At 45.3% G+C, this 21,726-nt stretch overlaps 1 protein-coding gene across 1 annotated transcript in view; it reads left to right on the top strand.

The window, feature by feature from the left end:
- Positions 1-4,299: 4,299 nt before the first annotated feature.
- SLC25A20 (solute carrier family 25 member 20) overlaps positions 4,300-21,726 on the top strand; it is a 29,941-nt gene continuing 12,514 nt past the window's right edge. Inside the window, exons 1-4 of the mRNA XM_032867996.1 lie at positions 4,300-4,529; positions 9,728-9,820; positions 14,721-14,848; positions 18,326-18,416. Of these exons, the coding sequence (XP_032723887.1) occupies positions 4,425-4,529; positions 9,728-9,820; positions 14,721-14,848; positions 18,326-18,416 (417 nt within the window). The 5' untranslated portion in view covers positions 4,300-4,424. The remainder of the gene's footprint in view (positions 4,530-9,727; positions 9,821-14,720; positions 14,849-18,325; positions 18,417-21,726) is intronic.

Below are 21,726 nucleotides of genomic sequence, written 5' to 3'. Positions count from 1 at the left end.
AGTGGGTTAAAGCCTCTGCCTTTGGCTCAGGTCATGATCCCAGGATCCTGGGATCAAGCCCTGCATTGGTGGGGGGGGGGGGCTCTGCTCAGCAGGGAGCCTGCTTCCCTTCTTCTCTCTCTGCCTGCTTCTCTGCCTACTTGTGATCTCTGTCAAATAAATAAATAAAATCTTTTAAAAAATTCAAGATTTCTTGTGGGTTCTTTTTTTCTGGATGCCACTTACCTTCAGGAATCCTGAGTTTGAGATCCCTGTGGGCAGCAAGGGTGAAGTCCATGACAAGTACAGAGATTGGAGAGATTTCAGGCCAGACTTAGAATTTGAGGCCAGGAAGAAAGAAAGAAGAAAAAAGGACCAAAGAAGGGACATTAGGAAGATTAGCCCATATTTTATTTCCAGGACTTAAGAACAGTACTTCTCATCTGAGGTCAAGGATGGCTTCAAGTTCTCATGAGACTGAAAGCAAACCTGTATATGTCTATGTACATTTTTTGGGGAAGGGATACCAGGGGTTTTCCGCCCTGAAAATGGTTAAGAACCACTGGTTGGGCAATGTCTAGCATGTGGAAGCAACTCAGTGTACATCTCTTGCATCCACATGTTATAGAGTAGGAAGAAGGACATTATGTCCTGAAGGGCAAAGTATGTGTAAAGGCCTGGGTCAAGGCAGGGAGGCAGTTAAGTAATAGATCTGTGTGGTAAACCAGGAGAAGCTCAGTTTGCTCAGAGATGAAGATAGAGTCTAGAGAAAAACAAGGTTGAAGTGCGTTACTATAAGATTATGAAAAAAGTTTGACTGCTCAGAGAATACTACTTGTATTTTATTCTGGTGAAATGAGGAGCTGAGGTTGAGTCTCATCTTAAACACTGAAATCTAAACCTTCCTTTACGTCTTTGTTCTGTTCGCTTCCCTGCCAAACTCCTCGAACCAGTAAGTAACTGCTCTTAGTGCCTCTGCCTTCTTGCTGTCTGTTCAGTACTCGACCTACCACATCAACACTCTTGGCAAGCTTCTTCTAAATGTCACCAATGACTAATAGTTAATCCTAAGGAGTGTTTAAAATCCCTTAGCTTCATCCAGCATTTAACCCTTTTATCCCTTTTACTGAAAGGCATCACTCTCTCTTCGGTTTCCTCTAAAACTCTAGCAACAACTTCCGCTGTGGGGGCTCCTCCTAACAGGCCAGCCCATTTCCCTGTGGTATAGTCTTCCAGCGGTTATATATATATATTTTTTTTTTTTTAAAGATTTTATTTATTTATTTGACAGACAGAGATCACAAGTAGGCAGAGAGGCAGGCAGAGAGAGGAGGAAGCAGGCTCCATGCCGAGCAGAGAGCCTGATGTGGGGCTCGATCCCAGGACCCCAGGATCACGCCCTGAGCCAAAGGCAGAGGCTTTAACCCACTGAGCCACCCAGGCGCCCCAGATATATACTTCTTTACTGAAGCCTTCCTGGCTTCTGTCTCTGGCTTCACCTCTCTCCTGGTTCCCAGTCTGTACATCTGATAATGACCAAATGTGTCCTCAGGGTGCCATGAATACTGCAGTTGCAGTGTGTGTGAAACCCAGAGTGGCTGCAGGTTTCTGGTAATATTAGCCTCTGGATTCTAGCTTTTTCCATCCAACAGTGACCTTTGCCTCATTTCATGCCTTCTCTCCCTCTTGCCTAGACTGCGGTAATTCTTTCTTGTCTGGTCTCCCTGCTTCCAGTCTCTCCCAACACAGATTCATCTGTCTAAAATAGATTTTCTTGGGGCGCCTGGGTGGCTCAGTGGGTTAAGCCTCTGCCTTTGGCTCGGTCATGATCTCAGGGTCCTGGGATTGAGCCCCGAGTTGGGCTCTCTGATCAGCGGGGAGCCTGCTTCCCCCTCTCTCTCTACCTGCTTCTCCACCTACTTGTAATCTCTCTCGCTCTGTCAAATAAATAAATAAATCTTTAAAATAGATTTTCTTTTCTTTTTTTTTTAAAGATTTTATTTATTTGTTTGACACAGAGACAGAGATCACAAGTAGGCAGAGAGGCAGGCAGAGAAAGGGGGGAAGCAGGCTCCCCACTGAGCGGAGAGCCCGATGCGGGGCTCAATCCAGGACCCTGAGATCATGGCCTGAGCTGAAGGCAGAGGCTTAACCCTCTGAGGGACCCAGGCATCCCTAAAATAGATTTTCTAAAACAAATCTAATCATGTCTTCACTATGCTTAAAACTGTTCCATGGCTCCCCATCACCTCTTAGAAAAAATGTATGACATAGAGAAGACAGGCTTTGGGCCCTTGCCTCCTCTTCCTCACCCTCTACTCCCCTATAGGACTTCTAGACCAGCCAGGCTCAGTCAAATCCCAATCCTGATCCTGTTACTCACCTTTCCGTGCCCAGCATACACGGCCCGTCCATCTTCCCCAGTCCGGCTTCGCTCTAGCCTGAGAGCACTATAAAGGAGGATTATTATCAAGTCAGCTTGACAAGACAGTGACATGACTGCCACATGTCTATTGTTCACACCTTTTTTGTTTATTTGTTCAAGTTTTACTTATTTAAGTAATTCTGACATGGGGCTTGAACTCACAACCCCAAAATCAGGAGTCTCAGGTTCTTCCAACTGAGCCAGCCAGGCATCCCTGCTCACAGTTTTTTTTTTTTTTTTAAGATTTTATTTATTTATATGACAGAGAGAGATCACAAATAGGCAGAGAGGCAGGCAGAGAGAGAGAGAAGGGGGAGGGGAAGCAGGCTCCCCGCTGAGCAAAGAGCCCCATGCGGGACTTGATCCCAGGACCCTGAGCTGCTCACAGCTTTTTAACTGAATATTTTTAAATGTACAGAAATGATGAAAAAGTAAGATAGTGAATACTTGGATACCATCCACCTAGAGTCATTAAGGCAAAAACATTAGCATCCTCCTTAACTCCTCTCTCACATACCTTATGTTTTGTTCATTAACAATTCTTTTAGGTTCTTCTTTCAGATATATCCAAAATCCAAATACTTCTCACCACTTCCTTTTCTGTGCCCCATCCAAGCTAGCACCTCTGACCAGGACTTTTAGCTTCTTCAAGGCTCCCTGTTTCCTCCTTGCTCCCTACAGTCTATTCTCATCCCTCAGTCAGAGGGATGCTGTGAACTATGTCTCTGCCCTTCTCAAAACCCCAGAATGGAAGGCACTGTGTGGTGCAGTCAGTTGACTGCGCCCAGGTTTCAGGTCCGGTCATGATTTCAGGGTCCTAGGGTCGAGCCCTGTATTGGGTTCCACTCTCAACATGGAGTCTGTTTGAGTTTCTCTCTTCCTCTCTCTTCCCCTCCCCCCACCACGCTCTAGTGCACGCACTCTCTCTCTCTCAAATAAATAAATCTTTAAAAACAAACAAACCCAGAATGGCTTCTGTCTCCCATCTCCTTCAGAGGAGAGGCTGATGTCCTCATAGTGGCACACAAGTTCTGTTTAATGTGCCAGTATTATCTCCATGTCATTACCTGCTACTTCTTCCTCGCCTCACTCTGCTATAGCCTCAAAGGCCTCTCTGTGGTTCCTCAAACAGGCCAGGCATAGCCCAACTCAGGGCTTTTGCTTTTTCTTTTCCTCTGCTTCTTAGGACTCACTTCCTCAGTGAAACCCTCCCTTACCTACTTAACACTGCCAAAGACTCACCTGCTGTCTCCCATGCGCTCTAACCCTCTTTCCAGGTTTTTCTCCATTGCGGTTATCACCACTTGATACACTATGCAGTTTTCACTTTTTTTTTTTTAAGATTTTATTTATTTATTTAACAGAGAGAGAGAGAGAGAGAGAGAGAGATCACAAGTAGGCAAGAGGCAAGCAGAGAGAGGGGGAAGCAGTCTCCCCGCTGAGCAGAGAGCCCAATGCGGGGCTCGATCCCAGGACCCTGAGACCATGACCTGAACTGAAGACAGAGGCTTAACCCACTGAGCCACCCAGGCACCCCTAGTTTTCACTTTTTTATCTTTGTTATGCTCTATAAGCTCCACAAGGACAGAGACCCGTGCGCTGAGCTACCAGCTGTGCCTCCAGCACCTAGAAGGATGCCTGGAACGTAGCAGAGCGCTGTCGGCCTCAGTGGAGTGACTGGAGGAATTGGAGCCCAGAATAGAAAACATTCAAGTCCGAGAAGACTTCCTGGAGGAGTAAATCTAACCGCCCGCGCTCCCAAACACCACCCAGAGGTTATGGGTGCCAACTCCGCTTTCTCGAACCACGCCTATCGGGGGCGGGACCTCTACCGGAAGCCGCCCTCCCGGCGGAAGCGAGACCCGGCTGCCTAGGCCCTCCTCCCAACCTGTCCCAGCTCTTGCCCCGCCCACCCGAAAGTGGGTGAAAGGTTGGCGCTGCCAGCGCTGTGGCTGGGGCTGTGGAGCAGGACGCGTCCGGAACAGAGCGACACACTGCCGGCGAGGCCGACGGACGGACCATGGCAGACGAAGCGAAGCCCATCAGCCCGCTCAAGAACCTGCTGGCCGGCGGCTTTGGCGGCATGTGCCTAGTATTTGTGGGGCACCCGCTGGACACGGTCAAGGTGCGAGGAGGCTGGGGCGCAGGCTGGAGGAAGGAGGCCCGGGAGGGGCGCAGAGTGCAGCGTCTCCCAGGAGGCACAGCCCAGGATAGAAGCGGGGCCCGTGGGAACTTATATGAGAAGTCTAGGGAGTCTCCCTTTAACTCTTCTCGAGGATCGGCGGGGCGAGAGGAGCGGGGTCGGGGAGTGGAGGGGGGCCGTTCCTTGCGCCCCAAAGAGACAGCACAGAGAGAGCAGCCTCTAACCGTCCATTAAGGGCTCTGATTTAAAGTTCTCTGTCCGGCATCCTCTCCCGACCCCGCGCCACTTCTTTGGGAACAGGAAAGAAAACCCACCCCTAACCCCCAAGCTCTGATTATCTGCAAACCTTATAACATTATCAGCAGGATTGAAACAAGTCACCTGTTAAAGCCCTCCTCAGGGAGAGAGCTAGGCAGAGGTGCAGTTATTCTAGAGATGCCTTTTGACACATTCTCTGAGCACCCATCACCATCTCCTCATTTTTCCGCTGCAGAGAGGGGGTTGGCCATCTTCAGCCTATTACCTCCTGTTAGCCTGATAGGCTTCCTGTGGAAAGTGACGATAACCTCAGAGATGGAGTTGCTTCCAAGGAAAGCAAGCGACTGATTTCTTCAAGGGCCGGGATGATCCTCACAACTCCCACATGAGGAAGCCCTAATCATACTGAGGCTCTGGGAAGGAAACTCATCAGGGCTAGTTCCCAGGTCGTCTTCACATCCTGCCTCAACTCAGTTCCTCCCCCTGCAACACTTCTAGCAAGGCCTGCCTGGAGACCAAAGTCCCTGCCCTGTAACTTAGCATTCAAAACTTTATCTGAGTTTTCTTTTCTTTTTTAAGATTTTATTTATTTATTTGACAGAAATCACAAGTAGGCAGAGAGAGAGGGAGAACCAGGCTCCCTGCTGAGCTGGGAATGCATTGTGGGGCTCGATCCCAGGACTCTGGGATTATGACCTGAGCCAAAGGCAGAGGCTTTAACCCGCTGAGCCACCCAGGCGCCCCTATCTGAGTTTTCTACCATTATTTCTGGACACACATTTGGAGGAAATTGACAGATCATGTGGAGGGTGGGCCTCTGGGGAGATATGAGTCTTGCAGAGTGGGAAGTCTGTGTAGAGGACTTATTAGAATATTGGTTGGGTTTCTCCCCCAGGAGATAGCTCTGGGGACACTTCCTCTTGGCAGGTTTGGGCAGCAACCTCTTTGCTGCCTTTCATCTGGGAAAGAGCTGGAGTCATTCTACAGGAAGATCAGGATTAAAACAACCAGGCTGGTTAGAGCACTGTGAAACGTGAATCAGATGTTTATTCAGCTGATGGTAAATGCTGTGTATATTAGTGCTTCCCAGAAAATGGTTGTTGTAGGCAGCACTGTCTGCTAAGAGAAGAATTGTCTGGTCTCTCATCCTACTGTTGATCCATGGAGCCAGACATCTTGTTAGTTCTAGGCATTTGGGACTTCTCTTGAAAGAAAACAAAATCCTTTTTGGCTGCCTTGCACAAATGTTGCTCTTAACTTCTGTATCTTCTTGCCCTTCCTCCCCACAGATGTCGCTCTCAGGAAGAGCCCAGTTATCTCTGTACCGAAGTGTAAATGACTGAAAATGTTCCCTGGTGTTTTTATCAGCCAGAAGGCCTGTTTTAAGCTTAAACAAAACCACAGATTACTGATTGCCGTCCCTTTGACCTCAGAGAGCCACATGGGCTCCAGTCAAAGCCTGGTCTAGGGGCACCTTCTAAGGTCCAAGGTCACTAGTTGTGGCCTGAGAGGCAAGAACTGCGGTATTTCAGAGTTGAGAGTTTGGAAAGGCTGTATGGCAGGTCCCTAAGGGCTGGCTGAGTTCTGACTAGAGAAGTAGAAAAACCCAGACATCTGGGCGTGGGGAGGGCAAGAGTGAAGGCAGATTACAGGCTTGGCAGTGGGAGTCAGGCTGTAAAATAAGATCAGCCCTGGGGTACTTTAATGTTCTTGCTGACTTGGTTGGAGGAGGTCATGATGGGACAAGGTTGAGATTTACACAAAATCACAAAAAGGGATGAGCAGTTTTGATACCTTTCTCTCTGCCTACCAAGCAAGGGAGGTTATGCCTGACCATGGAGGATTCGAAGGCCAATATAAGGGACTTAGATCTAAAGCAGTGGGAGCCTCTGGAGATTTCTACCGTTCTGTCCTCTGAGTTTAGATTTGCATGTTCTCTCCATTGCCTAGAGAGTGATGCCTTATAAGGCCTTAACAAATATAAGGATAAGAGATTCTAAAGAAACAGAGGAACAGCATGCTGAAATGGTGTTTTGAAAAGGTTTGTATGATAGCAACCTGAGAAAGACTTGGAAGCCCAAGAACTCGGAGCAGGAAAAAGAGCCAGGAAATAGACTGCAGAAGTAACGGGGTATATCAGTTATCTATTGCAGTGTAACAACTTATCCCAAAACGTACTGATATGAAACAAGAGTAGTCATTAACTCTCATAGTCTTTGTGAGGTTAGGATTTTGGGGGCAGCTTAGGCAGATGGCCTGGCTCAGGGTCACTTGTGAGGTTCCAGATATTGGCTGGGATCCAGAATGTGTAAAGAACTCTTGTAACTCAATAAAAAGACAAATAGGCCAATTAAAAAATGGGCAAAGGACTTAATATTTGGTGAATATCAGGCATATTTATAGAGATGGTAGGTAAGTGTTTGCTAAGAGCTGAGAGGAGAGAGGAATGGGAAGTAACTACTAATGGCGTGGCATTTCTTTTTGGGGTGATGAGAATATTCTAAATTGATTATAAGGAAGGTTGCACAACTCAAAATACTAAAAACCATTGAATTGTGTACTTTAAGAGGGTGAATTTTTGGTATGTAAATTATATGTTAATAACACCATTAAAAAGAGATACTGAGGGCGCCTGGGTGGCTCGTTGGTTTGGGCCTCTGCCCTCGGATCAGGTCATGATCTCAGGGCCCTGGAATCGAGTCCCACATTGGGCTCTCTGCTCAGCAGGGAGCCTGCTTCCCCTCTTCTCTCTCTCTGCTGCTTCTCTGCCTACTTGTGATCTCTCTCTGTCAAGTAAATAAATAAAATCTTAAAAAAAAAAAAAAGATACTGAACCAGGCTGCCAGACTGGCTTAGTTGGTAGAGCATATGACTCTTTTTAAGTAAATAAAGATTTTATTTATTTATTTGACAGAGAGAGAAAGAGAGAGAGAGAGCGCACACAGAAGGGAGAACAGCAGGCAGAGAGAGAGGGAGAAGCAGGCTCGCCGAGTAGGGAGCCTGATGTGGCACTTGATCCTAGGATCCTGGGATCATGACCTGAGGTGAAGGCAGACACTTAATGACTGAGCCACCCAGGCGCCCTGAGCATGTGACTCTTTTTTAAAAAATATTTATTTATTTATTTTAGAGAGAGAGAGAGAGTGCTCAAGCACAAGCAGAGGGAAGGGCAGAGGTATAGAGGAAGAGAAGCAGACTCCCCGCTAAGTGGGAAGCCTGATGCAGGGCTTGATCCCAGAACCCTGAGATCATGACCTGAGTCGAAATCAAGAATCAGAGAGCATATGACTCTTGATTTTGAGGTGATGAGTTTGGCTGCCATGTTGGGTATAGAATTACTTAAAAAAAAAAAAAAGTACTGAACTAAAGACAGTTCACCTTCCCCTACAATAGGTGTTGTCTGGGACTGCAGTCATCTGGATTGACTTCCATGTGGTTCATTCACATACTGGCACGTTCGTGCTGGCTGTGTCAGGAGGCCTTCTTTCCTCCGCACATGGCCGCTCTAGGCTGCTTGAGTGTCCTAATGACATGGTGTCTGACTTCTCCCAAAGCAGATAACCTGAGATAGAGATAGGCAGAAGCTGGCCTTTTTATCACCTAGCCTTGGTAGTCATATAGCATCAATACCACCACATTCTACTTGACAGAAGTGAGCTCAGTTGAGTCTGGTCCACATTTAAGGGGATTGAATTAGGATTTACCTTCGAAGGGGAAAGAGCGTTAAAGAATTAGTGGACATAATTGAAAACCACTACACTGTGTATGGATGGGTTAGAACTTGCCCTGGGAAAGGACTCAGACAGAGAGAGGAAGAAATTAGGATTCTGGAAGCATCTTGAAAGACTGCTTTAACAGACTTGGTGCCCATGTCGTAACAGCAACAGGAGGTAGTCAGAGGTGATGCTATGGTTTCAAATTCTGAGAAAGAGGGTGGCTAGGTGGCTCTGGCACAAATGGCACATTCATCAGGAGGGTGAGATTCCAGAGGTGATTTGAGTAGGGAGATCTTCTCCAGGCAGTTGGAAGGGCAGCCCTAAAGATGGGAAAGTAGGGGGTGCCTGGGTGGATCAGTGGGTTAGAGCCTCTGCCATTGGCTCAGGTCATGATCCCAGGGTCCTGGGATTGAGCCCCGCGTCGGGCTCTCTGCTCAGCGGGGAGCCTGCTTCTACCTCTCTCTCTCTGCCTGCCTCTCTGCCTACTTGTGATCTCTGTCTGTCAAATAAATTAATTAATTTAAAAAAAAAGATGGGAAAGAAGGTTTGGAGATGACTAAATGATAGTCATCACTGAGCAGAAGCTGAAGCCCTGCAATCTGAATTTTCTGAAATTGATGTGGACCAGATAGGTAGGGCGCTAAGCCTTGAAGAATGCCTGGAGTAGAAAAGGAGACAAAAGAGGAAGTTGTAAGAAGGGAGGTTTGAAGAAGACATAGTTTGAAGCATTGGGTATACCAGAAGGTTGAGAAGGGTGAGAACCAAGAAAAGTAGGATTAAATCCACGTTATTCCAGAATGCCTCTGTGGAGTGCCTTACCTAACTCCAGCATGCCATCACAAATGAAAGGGGGGAGTTGGCTAGAGCTGGAGCTTTGCATCAGCCAGGCCTTATTACTGGCACATCACTTAAACTCCCTAAACCCAGTCTTCCCATCTGTAAGCTGGGAATACCTATCCCATGGGTCACTGTGGAATCCATTAAGTAAGAAATAAATGGTGGAAGTAACTGGATGAAGGGGGAAAAAAAGCATGGTACTCATGACCTTTGAGTGCAGACTTTGAATAAACTGGAAGAAAAAGAAGTCTGAATCTAGCAGGTTAAATGAATGCCAAAGACATGTACACAGGCACAGCTTTCTCTGTTCAGAGTTTCACAGGCAGTTCTGTTTCTGGGAGATGACTGTATTTTAACTTCTGGTTTCAGGTCCGACTGCAGACACAGCCCCCGAGTTTGCCTGGACAGCCACCCATGTATTCTGGGACCTTTGACTGTTTCCGGAAGACTCTTGTTAGAGAGGTATGGTATCTAATTGCTGGGCATTCCTCTTACTCAGAGGACCACATTCACAGAGCTGGTTTGTTATCCCTCTGGGGGGATAGCCCACAGCTCCTGCTGTCTCATCCTGCCATCCTATACTCTCTTATGGTTGCGCTGGAGTCTTTGATAGTTCCAGCCACTGTTTTATATAGAAGACTGAAGCTAATAAAATGGTTCTCTCATTTGGAAGGCAGAATTAGACCACAGGAAATCATTAGAGATGTGAAATGGAAGAAAATATAAATCTGGATCTCTAGGTTTAATAGAGGTCAGTGTCAGAAGTTCATGTAAAGTCTTGGGGTTCCTGGCTGGCTCAGTTGGTGGAGCATGTGAATCTTGATCTCTGGGTCACGAGTTCAACCCCTTCATTGGGCATACTTAAAAAAAAAAAAAAAGAAAAGAAAAAGAAAGAAAGAAAGAAAGGAAAAAAGAAAAGAAAAAAAAAGTGTAGTCAAAAAGAAGTTCATGTGAAGTCTAGAGGAAAAGTCAGGCAATCTGATGAACAGTGAGGGAGGCCGATGAGTCTTCAAACCTCTAGACGAAGACAATAAATTGGTTTGGGGTTATTGAATTACATAATAACTTTTTAGATATCTCTTAGAGTGGAAACATGAGATTTTATTTATTTCTAAATATTTATTTGCGAGAGAAAGAGAACAAAAGCAGGGGGACAGCAAGCAGAGGGAGAAGGAGAAGCAGGCTCCCCACAGAGCAGGGGGAACCCAATGTGGGACTCAATCCCAGGACCCTGGGATAATGACCTGAGCTGAAAGCAGACACTTAACTGACTGAACCACCTAGGGGCCCCTATTCATTTATTTGTTTTTAAAGATTTTATTATTTATTTGAGAAAGAGAGAGAGAAAGAAAGCACCCGAGCATGGGAGGGGGGTTAGGGGAAGAGCAGAGGGAGAGGGATAAGCAGACTCCCTACTGAGCAGGGAGCCTGGCTCCATCCCAGGATCTTGGGATCGTGATGAGCTCAAAGCAGATGTTTGACTGAGCCACCCAGGCGCCCCTGAAAACACAGAATTTTTAAAAAGTTTTTTTTATTAGTGATATTTATTGCTCACTTCATTAACACGTATGTTAAAAGACCTTTTGAGAACTTTTCCTTTGCTTCCTAAAATACAACTCTCCTATAAATACTCTGTTAAACATATAATTCTTACTAAGTGTACGGAAACTGAGAAGTAGATGTCACCCAGATAAAGAGGGGATGTTGGTAAGTGATGGGCTAAGCCCTGGGATAGAAGTTGGTCCCAGGGTTCCTGTAGGATCCATGCTGGAGATGGTGCTGCCTTTTTCTTCTGTGAGGCATTCTTAAAGAATTCTGTTCTGCCCAAGAATGGAATCTGACCAGTGTTTGATTGAGGCGTTAGGGTCTGGGTCTGTTCAGAGTCCTCTACCCTGGAGGAAGAGAGGTGGGATTACATGCCTCTTGGTCAACAAACATTGAACACCTGTTTAGTGGCTTGGCAGTGTGCTGGGTCCTGGGGGCTGGTGAGAATGGTTTGTATAAACTCAACTCCTTGCAGAGTTGAATAGGCTTCCTTAATCCATATGTGTGCACGCCCCTGATTTTTGCCATGCAACTTGAGCTCTCTGCTTTCTTTTCTTTCTTTCTTTCTTTTCTTTTTTTTAAGGATTTTATTTATTTATTTGACAGACAGAGATCACAAGTAGGCAGAGAGGCAGGCAGGGAGAGAGAGGAGGAATCAGACTTTCCACAGAACAGAGAGCCTGATGTGGGGCTTGATCCCAGGACTCTGGGATCACAGCCTGAGCCGAAGGCAGAGGCTTTAACCCACTGAGCTACCCAGGTGCCGAGCTCTCTGCTTTCTGAAGCTACTGGAGGCCTTGGTGCTGCATGGAAATGGGTGGGCCCATGTAGTGCAAGGAAGGCTAGTGGAGTTGTCAGGAGGCATGGGTTAGGACTTGGGCGTCCTTCTCAACCCTGGTGGGGAGCTGTGGGCTTTGGAAGGACTTTGTCACATGCTGCTTTTGTAGATCCTCCTCAGAACCTCTCTTTCCCCTTCTTTCCTGTTTACTGCCTTTGCCCTTTGTTCTCAAGAGAGCCTGCTTATAGTCTGTGGCAATGTTAGACCTTTGTAAGATCCAGGAGTGCTGACTGGTACAGCTGGCCCCTGTAGAAGGCTGGTTGTGAATGTCCAGAGCCTGCAGACAGAAGGTTCTTCAGCCTGTGTCTGTGGACCTTCCCGGTGTGTAGCACCATTCCGTTTCTCCTGAAGCTCTCTCTCTCTCTTTTAAAGATTTTATTTATTTATTTGAGAGAGAGTGTATGCGACCATGAGCCGGGGTGGGGGGTGGACAGAGGGAAAGGGATAAGCTGACTTTGCGCTGACTGTGAGCCCAATGCGGAGCTCAATCTCAAGACTCTGGGATTAGGACCTGAGCTGAAGTCAAGAGTCCAATGCCTAATGGACTGAGCCACCCAGGTGCCCTACCTGCAGCTCTCTCTTAAGGAACAGCTTTTTTTTTTTTTAAGATTTTATTTATTTAGTTGAGAGAGAGCAAAAGCACAAGTAGAGGGGTAAGGATAGAAGGAGAGGGAGAGGCAGACACCCCACTGAGCAGGAAGGCCAAAGTGGGACTCGATCACAGGACCTGAGCTGAAGGCAGACACTTAATCAATGGAGCCACCCAGGTGCCTGAAGGAACAGTTTATATATATACATATATGTATATATTTTAAAGATTTTATCTGTTTATTGAGAAAGAGTGTGTGAGTATGTTTGAGGGTGTGCAAATACACAAGCTGGGGGAGGGGCAGAGAGCCAAGAGCCAGATGCCCAACTGACTGAGCCACCCAGGTGCCCTTTTAATATATATTTTTTAAAGATTTTATTTATTTGGCAGACAGAGATCACAAGTAGGCAGAGAGGCAGGCAGAGAGAGAGGGGGTAGCAGGCTCCCCACTGAGCAGAGAGTCCAATGTGGGGCTCAATCCCAGGACCCTGGCATCATGACCTGAACTGAAGGCAGAGGCTTTAACCCACTGAGCCACCCAGGCACCCCTTAATATTTGTTTTTTAAAGTATACCTTTTTGGGGCACCTGGGTGGCTCAGTTGGTTAAGCATCTGCATTTGCCTCAGGTGGTCCTGGGATCTAGCTGGCATCCAGCTCCTTGCTCAGCAGGGAGTCTGCTTCTTCCTCTCCCTCTGCTTGCTGCTCCCCTTGCTTGTGCTCTCTCTCTCTCTTTCTCAAATAAATAAATAAAATCTTTAAATAATTATTCCTTATTTTGTATTGAAGTGATACAAACATTTGAGTTTGTTATTAAAAGGCTTGTAACAAAGTAGCAAAGTGATTTATGGCCCACTCTCCAGAGGCAATTGTTTTCAGCTCTTCCAGTTTATGCTGTTTCTACCTAAATAATATACATTTACTACTATATTTTATACATTTTTATATGTTTTAGCTACCTGTTTGTGGTAGATGATTTTAAGTCTTACATTTCTTTATCCCTTCTTTCTGCCCTGCCCATATAATTTTATATTTTGTGGTTTAATCTAGTTCACTGTTTTCATGATTACAGCTTTTTATATGTTTAAAAGTTAATTAAGTAATATATTATGAGGCATATTTTATTTCTTGTGTGATTGTTTTTCATGAGGTTGGGTTAGTAATTGTGTCATTTTTTTTTTCTTGTGTTTCTTTGAATCGCTGTCTCTGTTATCCTGTATCTGAAAAGCTCTGTGGAGTACTTTTCTGTTTAGTTTTCCACACTGCCGAAACAGTTAAATCTGTTGTTCTATGTGAGTTGTTTTGCTTTGTTTTTCTTGGAAACATCCCTTCTGGAGTCCTCCATCTTCATACTCCCAGGTGGACTGGCTCCTTTTCAGACTGACAGTACTCAATGCCATCCTGGAAACCTCTCTTTGGTTGAACACTTGGTCTCCTGGTCCCAAAGCTTCCTCTTCCCTGGTTTGCTAACCTTGTTTGTGGGGATATTATCTATTTGTCTATTTATTGGCTACTACATAGTTGATTTTATCACCAAACTGTATTGAAAAAACTGTATTGAAAACTGAAAATTGATGTGCAGTCTTACTATTATTTCTAACAATAAAACCCCCATGTCTTAATACTTGGAAAATACAAAAACTCCTTTTTTTGTTTTTAAAAGATTTAATTTATTTACTTGACAGAGAGAGAGAGAGAGAGAGAGAGATCACATATAGGCAGAGAGGCTGGCAGAGAGAAGGGGAAGCAGGCTCCCTGCTGAGCAGAGAGCCTGATGCGGGGCTTAATCCTAGGACCCTGGGATCGTGACCTGAGCCGAAGGCAGAGGCTTAACCCACTAAGCCACCCCGGTGCTCCCCGAAACTTCTTAATTACCTGTCATCTCACCCGAAGAAAGTCAGATCACATTGTTTTTTAGCCTGCTTTTTTAGTGCTCTCTAAGTAGACCTAGTAGTCTCTTCTCCTGTTACAGCGCTATTTAATGGCTGTGATAGTCCATTCATGGAATTCCCATAATTTGTCTTGGTAGTGTCCTCATTGGGAGTTTTTTGGTCTATTCCAAAATCTTGAGAGCATATAATTGCCTGATGTCATTCCATTTTTACATCTCTGAGTATTTTCTTAGAATAAATTTCTTGACAGAGAATTTCCTGGTGAAAGAGTCTGCTGCATATTGCCGGACTGTCTTCCAGGATGAAAGCTGTTTCCAGTTTCTTCAGCAGTGTATAAGAGGACAACTATTTTGGGGTTTTCTTCCTATTTAAAGCTCTCTTTGCTTGGAGAAGAGCTAAAGGAAGGAAGCCACAGGTTAGAGGACACACTACTCCCTCATTTCAGCAGTATGAAGGGTAGTTGTGTCTATAAACAGCTTCTGCTCTGTGATTCCTTGCAGGGCATCACGGGGCTATATCGGGGCATGGCTGCCCCCATCATTGGGGTCACCCCCATGTTCGCCGTGTGCTTCTTTGGGTTTGGTTTGGGGAAGAAACTGCAACAGAAATGCCCAGAGGATGTGCTTAGGTGAGTACTTCAGGTCAGGAGCACTTGAAGCTGTTCTGCCTGGTGATGTGACATGGGTTAAAGGGAAAAAATCTCAGCAGATAGGGAGCGGCTATCCTCTGGGCCCCTAATCCTGGCTCCTGGTTGCTCCACATGAGGGAAGCACTGGAGTGTCTTTTGCCCTGTGAACCAAAAGGAAAAAGAAAACCCAAAGCCCTTCCCCTCCTCCCTACCAGGTTGTCATAATTTCTTCTGTGAAGTAGTGTCACTGACTAGGGATATTAGTAATATCAACCCCATGGAATCAGGATGTCTGAATGCTATGTGTGTAAAATGCCACAAACAGTTCCCGGTCCTGCAGTAAATACAGTGGCAGCCTTGTTTTCCATCACCTGGTTGGGAAAAGGGTAGTTCTCAACTTTTGTTTTACATCATTTTTATAACATGATTATAATTATTTCAAATACCAGTTTCTCTGTTAAGTACAATAAATTAGTGTATCTTCTTTTCATGAACTTTAAGAAGTTGGATTTGAGTATGAAGAGGCAGATGAGTCAGGATTATAGCCCAGGATTTACAAAGTAGTTAATAAAAATAGGTCAACTTTTTTTTTTTTTTTAAAGATTTTATTTATTTGACAGACAAGAGATCACAAGCAGTCAGAGAGGCAGGCAATGGGGGTGGGGAAGCAGGCTCCCTGCTAAGCAGAGAGCCTGTTGCGGGGCTCGATCCCAGGATCCTGGGATCATGACCAGAGCCAAAGGCAGAGGCTCTAACCCACTGAGCCACCCAGGCTCCCCCAAATAGGTCAACTTTTAAAAAATTAAACTTTTTGAAACTTAAAAAAAAAAAAAAGATTTTGTTTATTTGAGGGAGAAAGTGAGAGAGAGAGAGACAGCATGAGAAGGGGAAAGGTCAGAGGGAGAAACATACTCCCTTACTGAGCTACCCAGGTGCCCCCATTTTTAAACTTTTGATTCAAGTGTAGTTGACATATAATATTAGTTTTGGGTGTATAACATAGTAATTCAACAATATTGTACATTATAAAGTGCTCACCCTGGTAAGTACAGTCACCATCTGTCACCATACAAAGTTGTTACAATATTATTGACTATATTATATTCCCTGTGCTGTACTTTTCATAAAACCAGCTTCTTGGGGGTGCAGGGGAATTCTGAATGGAAATGTGGATGGCAGGGTGGCTCATCTGAGACTTGCAAGGTGACAACTCCTGGGAGGGGCTGCAGGCAGCACAGGACCCCCAGAGGCTAGCCAGACTTGAGATCCAGGAGCTCAAAGGAGGAAGCCCAGGGTGTTATATGGTTGTTTTCTGTCACTACTTCAGGCCACAGCATGCTGAGTAAGGGTCTAGGACATAGATAGAGATGCTTGTAATGTGAAACTATTTCTGGAGTCCTTGTGACCCTTAAATGTGCCCAGCTTCTATTAACAGCCACGGGTGGCTGCAAATGTGGGCATGTATGGGGTCCTTTTGAAGCTGTATTTGACTGTTGGCAGTCCAGATATCCCATGGACACATGTCCTCTCTGAGCACTTGGTCTTCCAGCTCATGTGCCAGCTCCTGGCTGTACCAGGACCATGCACTAAAACCTCCAGTGGGGTCATTGTTAGTACTTTGGCCTATGGCTTATGTTGCCTGTGCGGTCACATCAGTGTGTAGAGAAACACCCTTCCTGCTTGAGCAAAGATTGAGACACTTGGGACCCCACCCTTATAATCCTTCCGTGTTCTAAATTCTGAACTTCAGCCCTGCCATCTTCCCCTCCCTGGAGTGGTATTTAGGGAGAGTGTGAAAATGAGCACTACCAGGACCACGGAGTGGATGCCCAAGAAGTCCAGACTCACAGATGCCAACCTGGGGTTCAGGTGGGAGGTGGCAGAAAGGGCCAGGTAGTCATAGAGTGGCTACAGAGTACCCTGTGCACACACAGAGACCCCATTCAGAGGGAAGTCCTTACTCCCAGGAGACAGGTGTGTACCTGACCTGGGGTATGGGCATCTTGCAAAGAATACTTGGTCTCATGAGGGGACGTTCAGTTGCAGAGAGGGCTTCTCTTGAGGATAGTAGTGTGAACTGAGCCTGTGAGGGAGGCCCTGCATGAGAGCAAGTCCCTTGACTGTTACACAGTCAATCTGTGTGCTAGACTTGTCTGCTTAAGGTACATGTGTGGGCCCTGCCTGGGGTGAGAATATGGAAAGAACAGGGCTGTTGAAACTGATTCCCTGCCTGGAGGGAAGGACCTGTAGTAGCTGTCTCCCTACCCCCATTTGACATCTGCTTTCCAAATATTGGGCTCCTTGTTGGGGGGACCTGCTTGAAGGCTCAGCAGGCAGAGGCTTGGGGTCAGGAGGGGCCTGAGTCTCTGGCAAGTAACTGAAGATTTTCAGCAACATTTTTTTTTAATTGCGGAGGCTCTTTTGAAATACTAACTATGTCTTTGTGCTCCATTGCCTCCTGGCCACCCTTGATTACTAATCCCAGAAAGAAAAGGAGATGGCAGAGCAGCACAGACAGCTGTGAGCTATAGATGCCTGGAGACTCAGTCTCCTCTGAATACTGGGTGTGGTTCATTCTTTGAGGGTCAGGGTGAGGATCTGGGTGTCTGGCCACTGGGCGACCATTCCCAGCACAGAGGGCCACAGAACCCATCATGCCTATCTGGGTACCAGCCCTGTCTGGGCCTTTCTCAGCATCTTAGTCCTTGCAACTCTCCTGGCAGCCCCTCAGCCTGTGGAGGTCAGATCCCCCCTAGCCCTCCATCCATGATGCTGTCCTGCTTGTGTCTTGGCTTAAAATGTTCTCAGGGGCTTGGTGGTCCAGAGGAAGTGATACTGGGGGAGAACTGGGGTCAACTGAGACCCAGACCTTGAGTTAGAGGCTTTTCCCCACCACCCTGAATTTTACAAATGGGAAATCAAGGCTCAGTGAAACCTAAAATGTTGTGTGTAGTCATGGTGCAGGGCAGACCCAGGGAGGGAACTGTGTCTCATTATAAAGTTCCTCCCATGGGCGAGGACATCTGAGGTGTGCTGGGGGTGGGGGGTTGGGAGGTTGTGGGGGAGTGTGGGGGCCTTGTTGACCAAGCTCATACTGTTCTTGACACTGAGAAATTTGCCCTGGGAAATTTGACATCAGAATACACCTAGAACTTGGCTTTTGTGCAAAATAGGACTTATTTGTGCTGGGCTTCTGCCTAGTCAAGTGCTTATTTATTATTTTTTCTTTTTAATTTAAATTCAAGTTAGTTAACAGAGAGCATAGTGTTGGTTTAAGTAGTAGAAGTTAGTGATTCGTCACTTACTTATAACACCCAGTCCTCATCCCAACAAGTGCCCTCCTTAATGCCCATCACCCATTTAGTGAATCCTCTAACCCCCTATTTTTTCTTAGAAAGTCGTCCTCTTTGCTGGGATTGCCTCTGTCCTGGGTAGTTAGTCACCGGTGTTTGCCTCTGGTTTTTGTTTTCAATACAGCTACCCCCAAATATTTGCAGCTGGGATGTTGTCTGGTGTATTCACCACAGGAATTATGACCCCTGGAGAACGGATCAAGTGCTTGTTACAGGTAAGGGGTGGGATCTGGGGTTTGGGGGTTGTCATCTGGGGGGAGGCGGCTAGCTTTTTCCATTCAGTGCGCAATTTTGTGTGGATGTTTATGTCCTTTCACCCTTTATAAAGGCTTCAGATCAGGTGTGCAAAACAGTTTCAAGGTTTTCAGGAACATGGAAGCAATCGTAGTAGAATCGAGAACCAGGACAGTATAACAAACCAACCAAAATGTCACACCTGTGACGTGTCATTCCAGACTTATCCACTCTTATTAACAGCTACTTCAGGAACTCTGAAAGGTGAGTCATGTCTGGTCAGAGGTGGAAGGGAGGCTGCTTCTGCCCATTGTATCTTATGTCTCTACAGTTGCCCAAATTCTCAGTTCAGCACTGACCTTGGAGTGCCTGGCCTTTCAGAGGCCACGGCTATGAACTGGCTGCCTGCCTTACCACACAGGGGTCCTTTTAAAACAAAAAAAAAGTTACTGCTATTTTCTTCTAATGGTTGAAGTAATTTAACACACCATTCTTGCTAGAAAATTTGGATAATGCAGGGAAGCACAAAGAAAAAAAATGTATTTCTCACCCATGATACCATCCCACTGAGGTAACCACTGTTAAGAGTTTCTTTGTGAATTCTGATCTTTTTTGGTAAACATGTATATTAAGAAATACTAACTTTTGAAATAAAATTGGGGTCATGTAATGCATTAGTTTTATGACGTGCTTTTTTCATTTGATGTATCCTAATTTTTTGTGTGGTTATTTTTCTGAAGCATTGTGTTCTGTGTATTATTTCATTACATGGCTGTCATTTGCCCAATAATCCCTTATCTAGGGGCATGACAAATTATATATGATAGTGAAGATTTTGCTAAATAAGTGTTTGTGTGTGTACCTGATTATTTTCTTAGAGTAAATGTCCAGACTTGAAATTATTATATTTAAAGGTGTATACTTTTTTTTAAAAGATTTATTTATTTATTTTAGGGAGAGAACGAGGGGGAGGGACAGAGGGGGAGGGAGAGAGAATTCTAGGCAGACTCCATGTTGAGCATGGAGCCTGACATGGGGCTCAATCTCATGACCTTGAGATCATGACCAAAACCAAGAGTTGGATGCTTAACTGACTGTGCCACCTGGGCACCCCTAAAGGTGTATACTTAAAAAAAAAAAAGTAGGCTGCTGGGTGGCTCAGTGGGTTAAGCCTCTGTCTTCGGCTCAGGTCATAATCTCAGGGTCCTGGGATCGAGTCCCCCATAGGGCTTTGTGCTCAGCAGGGAGCCAGCTTTCCCCTCTCTGCTGCCTCTCTGCCTACTTGTGATCTCTCTCTCTGTCAAATAAATAAATAAAATCTTTTTTTAAAAAGTGTGTGTTGGGCCACCTGGGTGGCTCAGTCATTAAGTGTCTCCCTTTGACTCAGGTCACTATCCCAGGGTCCTGGGATCAAGCCCCACGTTGGGCTCCCTGCTTGGCGGAGAGCCTGCTTCTCCCTCTCTCATGCTTCTCCCTCTCTCTCTCCCCCTGCTTGTGTTCCCTCTCTCGCTGTGTCTCTCTCTGTCAAATAAATAAATAAAATCTTAAACAAACAAAAAAAAGAGTGTGTGTGTGTGTGTGTGTGTGTGTGTGTGTGTTTTAAAAGATTTTATTTATTTATTTGTCAGAGAGTGGGTACACACAGGGGAAGCAGCAGGCAGAGGTAGAAGCAGGCTTCCCGCTGAGCAGGGAGCCCCATGTGGGACTCTATCCAGGACCCCGGGATCATGACCTGAGCTGAAGGCAGACACTTAATGGACTGAGCCACTGACACATCCCTAAAAAAAAAGTTTTTAATACCTATTACCAAATGATCCCCCTATATTGGCCTGTAACTTTCTATTCCAGTCAATAATAGAAGAGCAACCACTTACCAGCAAACTCTGCATCATCTAATTTACAATCTCTGCCAATGAAAAATTGGCATTGTTTTAAATTTTCATGCTTTTAAATGGTGGGGAGGTTAATTATTTTGATGAATATTCATTGTTTGTATTTTTCCATTGTGAAGTTCCTCTTTGTGTTCTTTGCTCATTTGTTTTTTGACTTACAAAAGCTTTGTAATTGTTAATTACTTATTGTACGGGGAGCCTGTTTCATGGTTTGCGTTTGTCATTTAACTTTGTGTATTTTTTTTTTAGCTTTTGACAGTAGAAGCTTTATTACAATTTTGTGTATTTTTTAAATTAAACTTTTTTTTTTTAAGATTTTATTTATTTATTTGGCAGAGAGAGAGAGCGATCGAGCACAGGCAGGCTGAGTGGCAGCAGAGGCAGAGGGAGAAGCAGGCTCCCTGCCGAGCAAGGAGCCGGATGTGGGACTCGATCCCAGGACGCTGGGATCATGACCTGAGCCGAAGGCAGCTGCTTAACCAACTGAGCCACCCAGGCGTCCCTAAATTAAACTTTTTATTTTGAGACAATTTTAGCTCTCTGGGCAGTTGTAAAAAATAATACAAAGGAAAAAAATCATAATAATACAGAGAGATTGGGGCACCTGGGTGGCTCAGTTGTTAAGCATCTGCCTTCAACTCAGGTTATGATCCCTGAGTCCTGGGATTGAGCCCCACATCAGGCTCTCTGCTCAGCAGGAAGCCTGCTTCTCCCTCTTCTGCTCCCTGTGCTTCTATTCCCTCTCCTGCTGTCTCTCTGTCAAATAAATAAAATCTTTAAAAAATAAAAATAATACAGAGAGATCACATTTACCCTTTACCCAGTTTCCCCACAAAGATAACATCTGGTAAAACTGTGGTACAATATTACAACAAAAATATTGATATTTATACAGAAAAGATACAGAACATTTCCATCATGCCATGGCCACATCCACTTCCTTTCTCTCACTCCAGTTCTTCACTACCCCAGCAACCACCAGTCTGTACTCTATTTCTGCCATTTTATAATTTCAAGAATGTTATACAGATAGAACCACACTACAGTAAATTTACCAGGCAAACTTTTTTGGTTGCTTTTTTTAACTCAACACAATTTTCTGGATTTTCATTAGATTGTTGCATGTATGAATTGTTCATTTCTCTTTTAATAGTCCATTGAAGGACATCTGGGTTGTTTCCAGCTTTTGACTATTGGGAATAAAGATGGTTTAAACATTCATGTTCAGAAGTTTTTCTTTCCTTTTCTTTTCTTTTTAAGATTTTATTTATTTCTTTGAGAGGGAGAGAATGAGAGAAAGAGAGAGAGCACAAGAGGGGGAAGGTCAGAGGGAGAAGCAGACTCCTTCCTGAGCAGGGAGCCCAATGCAGGACTCGATCCTGAGACTCCAGGATCATGA

The sequence above is a fragment of the Lontra canadensis genome, unplaced genomic scaffold (assembly GCF_010015895.1).
Source record: "Lontra canadensis isolate GAN:19392208 unplaced genomic scaffold, GSC_riverotter_1.0 scaffold35, whole genome shotgun sequence".
Lineage (NCBI taxonomy): Eukaryota > Metazoa > Chordata > Mammalia > Carnivora > Mustelidae > Lontra > Lontra canadensis.
The sequence above is the reverse complement of the archived record's forward strand: the minus strand, read 5'-3'. Positions and strand labels throughout refer to the sequence as shown.